Below are 12755 nucleotides of genomic sequence, written 5' to 3'. Positions count from 1 at the left end.
CTTAACAACCACTCGTGTCCATGGGTAGTTGTATAGAAAGCAGATGACTTCAACAGATTACTTGAAAAAGAAAAAAATAAAACCTAAAGATGCCATAATTTATACTTTTCTAAATGTGGATCACGTAAACACTTATAGAAGTGAACCTTCAGAGGAAAATCTCCTAAATCTAAATTGGTTCACTGTACAGCTGCGAGGGTCATATCCCCACAATGCCAAAGCCATGTTCCTAGGAACAGTACAGGGCTATGCAGCCTTTTTGTAATGGTAATCAGATTGTAATCATATGTCTTGTTTGTTCTCAGTGGTTCCTGTTGGCTTGATTCTGTGAGGTGTAGAACATCTGTTTACCCCACTGGAAAAGTTTGAACATTTTCTCCAGCATTTGAACCACTGAGCAGCTTCAATTCAAAGAAGCAGTTGTCCTTTAATACATCCCACAGAGACATGTTGAGTCTGCTGTGATTCTTTTGGTAGCTGATAGATTCATATTAGTTTTTTAAATTTATTAATTTTTGCTTTTAAACAAGCAAAAATAAATCTAGGGTTTCTATACTGTGCATTGAAGTACGTATTGCTTTATCAGCGACAATAATCCTGATACAAGCAGAGCCTCTGAAAGCATTCATGGTAGTTATTTCAGTTTATTTCACAGCAAGGCCACTGGAGAAATGAGAGGCCAGTATGTGGTCGTAGGTGCCAGAGTTACATACTGCGTGGTGTCAAAGTAGAGAAAAGCTGTTGAGAAACTGGATTTGTAGCGTTCCGTAACCTGACGTCTGTATTGTGTGCTCTCTACTCACTTTGGCCACACTGTGCCGAGTAGAGTCTGACCTGCACAGAAACTGCCCTTCTCTCAAAAAGAGAGAAAAAAAAAGCCCTTCCTCTCTCTCATTTTCTCACTTTTCCATGGCAACAGCAGACACCGCATACCAGAGGTGCACGTGGGTTGCAGCTTAAACAAGGGCTCAGTCTTAGAGAGACTGCAGCTGAGGATGGTCTCGCACTCCTCCTGCTTTTTGTTTGTTTTTTTCAACCATTTCTATGATTTACCTTCTTTGTTTTGTCAATCTCTTCAAACCCACGTTCATAAACACACCCTCAGTCCTTCTTTATGCTTTGTGCTGATGCAAACACCTACCTCTCTGATAACAAGAGAGTGTTCAAGCCCTCCTCCTCTTACAAAGCCCTGACTGTTCCCTGGTCCAGTGGGCTCCTCGGGTACACATGGCCCCTACACACACACATTTAACACCACAAACACACACAGCCCTTATAAGAAGTAGTGCCATTCAGAGATCTGAAATGGCATGAAACACTCCCTGTAACCTGTTCAGGTGAAATGTTCTTGTCATTGTGAGCGATCTTAACTAACTGAGGAGCTTTTTCTATGCCTCATTTAAATTTTTTGGAGCCATTTTGAAGCCGCAGGGGGATAAAAACATTCAAATGAACAACAGCATCAATAAATCAACTTTCTCCAGATTGGCATGCATCCCTAATGAGCGTTCAAAAAATGCATTGCCCTCAGAGCTGTTGGTTCTCAACCAACGTCTTAGTCTGTAACAGGCTGCCCTGCACTCTGCTGTGTTTACGCTTCATCTCCTCGCTGTCTTTAAAGACAACTTAGCAGGGGTACACTAAGCTGGGCATAAGCGTGCATGTGCACACACATACATGCATCCGTTTATAAATGCAGAGGCTTGAACAGTAATCTTTCAACACAGTTGTTCTATTTAAACCAAGTATTTTCTGTATGTGTGTGTATGTATGTCAGTGTCGTCTGTAGCACATTATCGTCAGCGACCTCCTCCTGTCCTCCATCACAACAAACATTCCAACCGCAGGGGTCACCACGACAACAGGGAGCCAATTACACACCAGTGTGTTTGATCAGAACAGACGGCTGGCGCACACACACGGAGGCATGTGCACACACAACCCGGCTCTGAATCCCTGCTCCCTCCTTCATTCAGCTCTCAAGTTGTCTCTTTTCCGTAAATAGCTAAAGTGGCGTCTCCCCTCTTTAATTTGCATGCCTGTCAACGTCTGAAAATGTTTGTGTTTCATTTCTGTCTTTTTACTGGGTTTATTTTCAAATCTGCAGGCGTCTGGAAAAGAGAGGGAAGATGCTGGATGTAGAGATGGTTACAAACACATGTGACAAGTAACACAGGACCCCAGTGCCCCTCCGTAAATAGCATGTGTGTGTGTATGCCCACATGCGTGTGGAGCACAGTATTGCATCGTCCAGCCCCTGGGGTCCTGTGGGTGGTGGCCCCCTGATTGTGGCTCTGCTGTCACATCCCTTTACAGGCCATCGCTTCGCCTGTCATACACACAGAAACGCACACAGAGAAGCACACACGCGGCGCCTGGGCTGCCATGTCCCTTGAAAGCCGGGAAACACAGATGTGGCAGCAGATTAATGTTGCATGGCCCAAGAACATGCATAGAAGCGCGCACACACATCGACACACACGGAGCCTCGGCTTGACTTCTGTCACACTTAGCACTACAGAAATATTCAAGACAAACGGCACCTGCGGCACTGGCTGGTAATTTTAAGGTGATAACATTTAATTTGCTTGGTCTTTGCTCTCAGACTGTTTCTGTACCTTCCACTTTCCAGGAATTTGTTTAAGTAGAAAAAAAACACATCAGTCTGGCACACTGTTGAATTGCCGCCTTGTTAAAACCCACAACATTTTTCTTTGATAAATACTTACAGCTTGAAGTACAAACTGTTGCTACAATAGCTAAAGTACACACTTACAAGGACTCCATGAAATTAGATCTTGTTTAATAAGTGCTGCTTGTTTTTTTTTTGTTTTTTTTAATAGGAAGTTTCTCATGACTACTTAACTCTTCATGAGCTGTAACTAGTGTACATAATGAAAGGAGAACTCATTAAAGTGGCACTAAGGTGAATATGCTTTATTTATTGTAAAAAAAAGAAAAAAACAACATAGTAACACAGTTCAGATTCTAATTAATCCAAAATTGAGCAAACGCATCATCATTAGGTCTCTACAGTGCAGTTGGAGGACTTTGCAGTGTAAATTATTACAAGGAGGATTTTTAAAAAGCACCTTGGGAGATGTTTTCCTTTTTTATGAACATGGGTTATAAAACATTAGATCAGGAATGTCAAACTCGTTTTAGTTCAGGCCAGTAAAATAATAGCATAATAATCTCTTTGTTTTAGTGCAAAGTGCAAGTGTGTTATCAAGTCTTCAATTAAATGAACTATTCTTTTACAAAACAAATTATGTAGCTGTTATATTTATTTTAAAAAACATAGTGCCGTTTCCACTGTATTACTTCAGTTTATCATTTACACGTGTATTACAACTTAGAAACCAAAATGGATCTGCAAAATCACAAAATATTTAATGTAGCAAGAACAGAAGAATACAGTATTTTACATGATTAGAGTAACTTGCCAAGAGCTACAAGTTATTTTAAATATACATACCTGTACATTTTCACACCCGTGTAATAATCCCAATCACCTGAACTGACTTGCCTCATCATGCAAACGAAGTCAGATGGAAATAAGTTGTAATCAAGCAGACATAATGTTCTATTTACTAATGTGTGTATTAAAACCTGTGGATGGAGCCTGTCCCAGCAGCCACTGGGTTTCCACTCCTTCACAGGGTCAGCTTAATATTATCTAGGATAGTGTTATATGCAGTCTAACACTTAATATGAACATGTTGTCAGTGTATGTTGACATAACTTCTCACAGCTTGATCAGCAAACACATACCAGCTTATTCTACCTAAGCCTTGTTGTCTGTTAAGAAAAGAGAATCAATATTTTTACTCTTAAAGAAAAGTGTTTTTTTTTTTTTTTTTTTTTTTTTTTTTGCTCCTCTTTAAATGAAGAAATACTCTCACCTTTTTCTGACTGATTTTATAGCTGCATCTGCTTAAAAATTCAAGTCTCTATAGTTGGATGCATTTTTTTAAAGAATCCATCTGCTTCACATAATGATGAAAGCATAACAGACAACTTTTAGCCAAAATATAAGAAGCACACATCCAAATGATCCGAAGCTCAGCATAAAAACAAACAGCTACCTCAAAAAATAAAGCCGGCTGCTGCCCTGATTGGCCATTTAAACTTGGCTCTGTCAGTAAACACAGACACACACACAGTTAAAATGTCCATCTTTGTTACAAAATATGCAGTGTTTACAGCCCGGTGCCAAAAAGATAAAACTAACACTAGTGTTGCTTGTAAAACTGCTTGTTCACCTGCCTAAATTAATTCACTGAACTCGTCTTATTGACGTGAGATTTCTGTGGATCGTCAAACATTATAAATAAATGGGAAGAAAAAATATCAATATCTCACAACAGGGAGTGTAGTTCTTCAGTGTCTCATGCTCTAAGTACTGTAACACACAACCTCAACAGCCACACTGCACCCCCGAACTTTGTAAAACCTGAGCGATCCTCTCACATGCCATTGCTATTCGGCTTGCTGCTTCAGGCTGAAGCCGTCAGAACTCGGCCCATCATCTGTTCATGAAAGTCTTGACATTGATTTGAGGATAATAACACGGTCGAATTGCTAGCTAGTCTTAAAAATACTATTAGAGCTGAGCTAAAAGGTTCAAATTCAAGTTGTTTTCAAACCTGTCTGGAGTTCTTGTGCTAACAGCGTTGCCATATAATTCTAATCTGATGGGACAGTAGCAATCATGTCATCAATCAGTCAAACCCTCAGGTGTTACCAGGGAAACCAAGCCACAGTTTGAGAAAAGCGTGAGGATTTTCTCAAGGCAGGGAAGTTCATGAGAATATAAAGTAATGGTCTTCACGTGGAATCCCTAGGTAGGTATTATCTCCTACACAACTCATCTGCTGAAATTACATTAGGGCTGAAAATGTCTGTTATTATGTGCGTGGTCGTTTTGAGTGACAGGTGAGAGCTGTGGCGTTGAGCCAGAGGACACCATTAGTCTCCTGTCATTTTTAGTCTGATTGATCCCTTCCTCACCTGTGTTTACAAAAGACAGCAGTAACTTCATTTATTAGTCAGATGGAAAAAGCTGTTATAACCTGTGACAGTTGCTCTTTATTATAATCTCATTACCGTAAGATTAACATCTCAGTCCAAGTTTTTAAAAGTTCCAACAGATGTTAACATTTTTAACCTACTTTAAACTACTTCAGAGCTCAGCGGCTCGTGTTCTGTCAAGGACCAGAGGACGGAGAACCTTACACCAGTTTTAAAATCACTTCCCTGACTCCTCGCGTGTTTCAGGATTGATTTTAAGGTTCTTTTAGTAGCTTTGAACGTCTTATTGATCTTGGGCCTTTTTATTTATCTGACCTTCTTTTAAATTATGAGCCCTCACACACCCCGAGGTCCTCTGGTACCGGCTTTTTAACAACACCATGACCCTCGTCTGTAGAACAGCCTGCCAGAGAACCTCAGGGCTGCAGAGACTGGTTTACGAAGAGGCTCGAGACCTACTAACTTAGCTTAGCTTTTAACTGGACTTTTTATTTTGTTTAGTTTGTTTTATTTTATTTTATTTATTTTATTAAATTATCTAATAATGTACTAACTCATTTTAAAACTACCTGTTTTTGTAACTTTTTCATTTCTCTTTATGGTTTTGTTTTACCAAGGCGCATTGTTTCTACTAACCTATTCTTTCATAAATGTCACTCTTTTCTGTTCTGACCACATTTTTTTTTGTTTGTTTTTTTTAATTAGCCCTGTGTTTTAATTATTTTATAATCTTTTTAATATGCAGACATTGTTGTTTTTATTATGTGCTACTCCTGTATGAAAAGTGTTTATAAATAAAAATTTTATATGATTTGAACATGATATGGAGGGGTGGGTAGAGTAGCCAATAATTATACTAGTAAGAGTAGCATTACTTCAAAATAACATTATTTAAGTAGAAGTATAAAAGTAATTATCCAAAACATTACTCAAGTAAAAAAACATATTTGATAGGGATGGAAGGTTAATTTTTGGACTTCCAACCACACACACAAAAAAAACCATTTGCAACCATTAGTAGCTAACTCTAAGGGTGTGTTTGGTCCACTTTAAACCAGCCCTGATCCACTTTTGCAGATAATATGGAGCAGTGTAAACACATATTCGGACTCTGGGGTCTCAGTTCACTTGCAAGTGAACCCTGGTGCAGTTTGCAGTGTGAAAGTAAACGGACCATCCAGGTAACCAACAAGAGGAAGTAACGTAGGACATATGGTAGCGCAACTTCTGGGATAACTTGCTCCCTCTCCTGCTGCTCATGTTGGACAGAATCTTGTGAAAACCACATTAGGGTTTGAACACCAAAGTAAAAACACAAACCCTAAGACTATTAATTTATTGTCATGCCATTGTTTACTTGCAGTGAACAAGCTGTTTTCTGTCCTGGCCAATCAAGGAGCAGGATTTTCTTCTTTCTTCGTCAGTGGTCGTTTTGGGGGAAACTTGTCCCTAGTGAGCAGCAGTTGTAACTGCATAGTGACGTCCAGGTGGTTTGGTCCTCTTAGGTAAAGTGCAGCGTAAAAGCAAATCAAACCAAATTAAGGTGCTACATTTTTCTGAATTCCCTTCCAGTCAAACCGAGTCTCCCAGACTATTCTGATATAAATACACCGTAAGTCATTCTTCCATATAAAATTAATTGTGATCAGCTTATGCAGCATTTAGAAAAATGATTATATACATTAAATGGGTTTATATGAAAGAGTCCTTTTTTATACTGGGATTATATAACTTGACAAGAGTAGCATCCACCTTATCAGAGCAACAAATTAATTAAGGTCTAACTTACCTCAACATGTTTCTTAAGTTTAGACATTCAGTTTTTGTATGCTGAAACATTGGTTTGCAATGGCAGACATGTTATATGGATTATGTGTGGTCACATGACCTCATGCCTACATCTGATTGGTCAAATGTAGCCGTGCCGATTTTTACATACTCTGGTTGGGAAAGCTGGCTGCATCTCATTTGCAAAAATAAAACATATCTAATTTAGAAAAGAAAAAAAAGTGAGGAGTCCATTGTTGCCCAGTGTAGTGTTTTTTACTTGCAAATTTTCTTCAGTAAAAGTAAAAAGTATGTTGTAGTAAAACTACTATATGAACTACTCTGTTTTTTTTCTCTCTCAAAAAGTTTGTGAAGTAAATGTAACTCGTTAGTACCTCTGATTATATTAACAGAGCTCTAAAAACCCTCCAAGTAACTTACTAGAGTCGTCTACACCTTAGTTCTGCAGGTGAGTTTCTAAAGTCTGTTTCAGTGTTCGTCTGGAAGGTTTCTCTACCAACCATGTAATGATCAAAAGAATGTGTTGTCTGCTCTCATTAGAGGACGTGTTTGAAGGCTGGTTAACATGTGTGGTCATGAAGAGGAACGAAACGCGAGTTTCACATTGTCATACGTTTTCTTTTTGAAGACATTCAGTGTTGCACTTGTGCCCACAAAAGTGAAGAACAAAGGGATTAAGAGAAAAGTTGGGATCAAAGAGTGAAGTTTGAGTTGTTGTTGTTCAACGTTATAGAAAGCAGTCGTATTGAAGTGCTCTCGCTGCTAGTGCATATGCAAGCATGTGGGATGCATAGATGAGCCTGTGAAGTAGCATTTCCTGTCAGTGAAACATCTCACAAACATTATGATGAATAAATGATCGCATGCAGAAACTGGCCCTGAAATGAAACTCTGGTCTAAATAAAGCAATTATTTGAACAGCAACCTGTATTCTCAGCAGAGATGTTCTGTTTTTAGCCCTGTGCGGAGCAAAAAGTGATGACACACACTAAAGTGGTCTATCAGTGCACTGTGACATGCGCTCGCTCATCACCTCTAACAGCGATCGTACTGTCGTTTCCTTCAGTCTGCTCCCCTCTTTCAGCCTCCTCGCCCCTAACCTTGTCTACCTCGTGGTTCCGCTCCACTCTCCTGCTCCCCTCATAAATGAATCATCACATCGCCCAGCAGAGCAGAAATGTTCCTTAATTGCACCGACATCACCAGATCTGTCTTTTTGCATGCGCACATATCAAGTGCACACACCATTAATGGGTGTTGAGAAGAGGGGAGCTGCTGCTCACGTGTCTCACTGCTATGTGCCCTGTCAATGCAGCTCAGCATTAAAAGCATGTGTCCACGTCCTCTCTCCCCTCATTGTTTTGCTCCTCTCCCATGTTCTCCTGGTGTAATGATTTGGATGAGATGCTGCTGTGTGGAATTAGGATCTGCCGCCCTCCTCACCCCCACCTCCCCTCCCGCACTCCGTCTCTCACACTGGCCCTCTGGCTGACAGGCATCTCGTTAGTGCGGTATGTCTGTCAGTGAGGTTTGAGATTGAGCTGTGCCCCCGCATATCCCTGATGTCTCTCTCTCTCTCTCCCTCTCTCTCCCGCCCTGTCTTACATTCAAATGCAGGCTAAGTTGTCCACAGCTCTCAACTAGCCTCCCTCTTTGGCCTCAGTAATGATCTGATGTCCTGTGCTTTTAACATGTCGCTCTAATGGAAGCATTATTTTTGTCCCGTGCACCAAAGCCTTCCATTTTGTTAAACAGTGTCATCTCTCTCTCTCTCTTTCTTTTTCTTCCACTTCTCCTCTGTCAGGTGGAAATCAAGATGAAGAAGAAAGATGCCATTAGATGGGAGAAGCTGGAGGGAGAAGGACAGGAGTCCAACATCAAACACTTCAACCCGAGTCAGTCCTCAGCATCGGCATTTACGCTTTTTCCCTCAACTATTCTACACCTCTGCTCTCATTTCTCTCTCTCTCTCTCCCCCCCTCTTCCTTCCCCAACCACTTCTTCTTTCTCATTCTCTCTCCCCCTCTCTCTCTGCAAAGATCAATATAAGCTCCTGTTTGTCTGGTCTCTAAAATGAGAGTGGGCAGTCGAGTCCTGCTAGAGTCTTTCATTAGTGTGATGGTGAAAGGAGGCAGGGAGAGGCAAAGGTATGACAGCTAAATGTGACTCAGTATTTTAGCCCACACATTCCTATTACTGACAGGATTAATTACTTATGTAACTGACTGTGTGTGTGTGTGTGTGAGAGTGTGTGGAGGGGAAGTAAAAGTTAAGTGGGCAGCCAAACTATTTTTCCCAGCCCACTCTTTACCCTGTTTGTTATTGCCTGCTTATAACTCGGACTCCTGTTACGTTTAAACATAATATTTGACATCTGATCTTTCTAGGATGGCACTGCAGTGTGTCCACACTTGGCCTGAATCTGTCTACCGTGCGTCTGGTGGTGGATTTATGTAAATCTTGCATCTGGATTACATTTCCTGCTCTGCCTCTCCCATCTCTTGTTGGGATTATAGTGGCTGTATTACATTCAGAGAATATAGAAATCAAACCACAATGTAGTTGTTTGGCGTGCAGAGTTTACAAATGTGTAGCACAGTGAGGGAAATTATTTCAGATTTGCCGGTCAAGGTTTAGTAAAAATTATTGTATTTAATAATGTCTGTTTAAAAAACTCAAGGTGTTTTTGTTTTTGTTTCTTTATAAGGGTTCAGCTCAGTTTGCTGAAGAGGCTAAAACATTTCCTCTGATTGGTTTTAAATTAGCTGAGTCCTGTTTTTCTGTTTTCTTCCTCCATCAGACCAGTACCCTACTTCATCCCACTGCACCCACAAATGGGACAAGATGGTGTTGGACTTAAACGAGGAGGAGAAGAACGAGAACATGGAGGGAGACGCAGCGCTCAACAAGCTCTTCCAACAGATCTACTCGGACGGCTCAGACGAGGTCAAACGAGCCATGAACAAATCCTTTGTGAGTATTTCTGTTCCATGTGACATGTCACCGCGAAGCCCGTTTTCACACATCCGTTTGTACAGCAGCCTGCTCATCGTCTGCATCTTTTCTTAGCTTACAAAATGAAAGCTTTCTGAAGGGAAAAATCATTATTTTTCAATCATCTTTTCATTGATTTTGCTGACAAAATAGTCACCACTTCCATCATAAAGATTCAGAGTGTACCTCACACTGGTGATACATGCCCTGCCCATTAGTTTTAGCCAAACAGAACCTCAGTGTGGTAAAAAATAACAACTTTTTAGATGCACAATAAGTAAACTGGTCCTTGGCAAACATAACAAAAAGCAGGACTGCAGCTTTGATGAACAACAGAAATGCAAAAGTTGTTTTCAGGACACAATATTTCTCAACTATCTGCATCTGTTTTATCCATTAGGTTTTGTCAGATTTCCTCTAAATGATGTGGAAAAAAAGGTGTGCAGACCAACTTTTGAGTTTAATTCTGATGCAATGCTCTGAGGCATGTAAACACACCCGAACCTGTATCAGCACAATTTCATGTGGAAAAGTATTAAAGTAGAAAATGAGAGGGATCCAGCTGCCACTGGGAAGTATGTATGAATAATGAGTGTTTTACCTGCAGGAGTGAGCGGTCAGAGCGCTGTGTAGAGAGTCAGACATGGCATCTAACACAGGAGCTAATGGCTTTTTTTTTTTTACATGTTTATAGTTTTAAAGAAATAAATAAAGAACAGCATGAACAGATTTGTTTTTCTGACTGCTTTGCAGATCTACAGAGGTGTTAGACTCATGGCATTGATTTTAATAACTTTACTCTGAGTGTAGTGTGTGTGCTGCAGGAAAATGTCAGTATCAGATTGAGACGCATTATCAGCAGATACTTCGTCTTGTCAGTGTCAGGGACAAAACAAGGACATCAGGATCAGCCTCCTTGTAGATCCACAGCTGGTCATCTTTCCACAATTTTTTCTGCTCATAAAACCTAGCAGAAATAAAGTAAATTGGGAGCATGATCATTTAAAATTCACATCAATCACAGCAGCCTCTCTCTGTCTCCTAGTCTCCAGATTTTAGCCCAGTAAAGGAAATAAGAAAGAAACGTATTATCGCTCTTTATCTTTGCTTATTTTGTGGAGCATTGACCTTTTAATGGAGGCAGCTTTGATCTTTTCACTCTGTAGTAATCTAAGTAATGTTGATGTGAGCTGGAGCTTCTCCATCTTTAAATGTGGGAGCAGACTGTTAGCAACACTCATTTTAGTCTCATATACTCACATTTAATAAGGAATTTGGTCCAAAAAAAAAAAAAAAAGTTGATTTCTTGACATGCACACGCCCTGAACTCACAGCCACCCCTCAGCCTTCCAGAAACATCCATCTGCACTTACCCTAAATGCACATTGATTTGCCCTCAGTCGTGTTGTCGGGATCACTAAAACAAAAGTGGTGAGACCAAAGTGGCAGAAACCTCAGTCAGAAATGAGAATAAGAAGAAGGTTTAAGAATGCAGCCTTATAGAATATAAGGTATGAAACAGTAAATGTACTTGAGTTTTTTTTAGTGCTGACTGATGCAGCAGGGACAGATTATCCAGTTAATGAGCTTTCCTCTGACAGAGTATTTTAGTGTAAGGTGTTGAACTTGAGAGATTATTTCCTGTCATTTCCAACAAACCCAAACCTGACACTGTTTCAACATCCGTGTCAAGATGATATTTTGGCATTTGGCACAAGACCTCCAGGGAGTAAGGGGCAGCTTACATGGAAACTAACATTTTTAATTCTGTTCTTCACCCTTTTAATGACATAGCAGAGAAATTAAACCAAAAATTGTGTTAATTGCTCTTATGATGCAGTAGCAGATTGAAGCCTTTTTAGCAGATGTTTTGTAAAACACATGTCTTTGTTTCTCCTCCCCTCTGCAGATGGAGTCGGGTGGTACGGTCCTGAGCACCAACTGGAGAGATGTGGGCAAGAGAAAGGTGGATGTGAAGCCACCAGATGATGTAGAGTACAAGAAATACTGAGCACCACCACCTCCCAGCCTCCTACCACACTCCTCCTCTGTCCTTTCTCTTTCCCCCATCTCTGTTAAACATCATCTCTCACCACATTTTGTCCATCTGAGCTCCGTTGGGAGTCCTTGGTTGCCCTGCAGTTTGCGTGACAGCCCACTTCCATGTCTCTTTCCTCTTTGTGTTGTTGCTCTGGTGTTTTCACAGTGCAGGAAGTCCACTGTGTTCCCACGATCAACCAACCAACCACACATGGTCTACTCTTCACAAAAGCTTCTCACCAGATGGAGTCAGAATAATCTGTTGTACAGACTGATTTACAGTGTGTGACTTTTAAAGGCCAGTGGACTCAAAAGGGAAGTAAATGTGACAGACAAGAAATTCAGCACATCGGCCTTTGATTTTTCTTTTTTTCTTCTTTTTTTAAACATAATTCTTTTCTCTCCTGTCTGAAAACAACCACGGCCTTTCTGTTAGGACACTTTTTATGATGTGCAGTTGTGTAAAGTTGTAAATTTGCTGAAAAAAAAAAAAAAATAAACAACTGATATGTTTAAAGAAGAACTATAAATAGATTTCTTGGGTCTCTTCTTTCACCAGCAATACTTGGTGAGATTGACTTGCCTGCCAGTGGCTTAGTACCTGTCTCTCCCTCATTGTGACTTGAGCTTCAGTGTAAATACAAGATTTGTTGTTGGGCTCTAAAAGTTTGCATCGTGTCTCCTGGCTTGTCTCAGGACACAGTTTTGGATCTGTTGGAAAATAGATCACTCGGACACAAACAGCAGTATGTTGAGACGGGGAGCCGTGCTGGGAGGGATGAAATGTGGTATCACTGATATGAGAGCAGCCAGTTCAGACATGGCTGACAGCTTGAGGATACGGTTTACTTATTGCACTTCGATCGGTATCAAGTAGAGCCCAGAGTTGTTTGGCCAGC

General features: G+C 40.5%; 1 protein-coding gene across 3 annotated transcripts in view; it reads left to right on the top strand.

Annotated features, from left to right (window-relative positions):
* The window catches only part of sugt1 (SGT1 homolog, MIS12 kinetochore complex assembly cochaperone), a 29971-nt gene extending 17592 nt beyond the window's left edge, over positions 1 to 12379 (top strand). For all 3 annotated transcript variants that reach the window (XM_041992872.1, XM_041992870.1, XM_041992871.1), the window contains exons 11-13: positions 8627 to 8717; positions 9623 to 9795; positions 11726 to 12379. In XM_041992872.1, coding sequence (XP_041848806.1) covers positions 8627 to 8717; positions 9623 to 9795; positions 11726 to 11827 — 366 coding nt within the window. In that variant the 3' untranslated portion in view covers positions 11828 to 12379. The remainder of the gene's footprint in view (positions 1 to 8626; positions 8718 to 9622; positions 9796 to 11725) is intronic.
* Positions 12380 to 12755: the final 376 nt, after the last annotated feature.

This window comes from Melanotaenia boesemani, chromosome 8 (assembly GCF_017639745.1).
Source record: "Melanotaenia boesemani isolate fMelBoe1 chromosome 8, fMelBoe1.pri, whole genome shotgun sequence".
Classification (NCBI taxonomy): domain Eukaryota; kingdom Metazoa; phylum Chordata; class Actinopteri; order Atheriniformes; family Melanotaeniidae; genus Melanotaenia; species Melanotaenia boesemani.
This window is presented reverse-complemented; position numbering and strand designations above follow the sequence as displayed.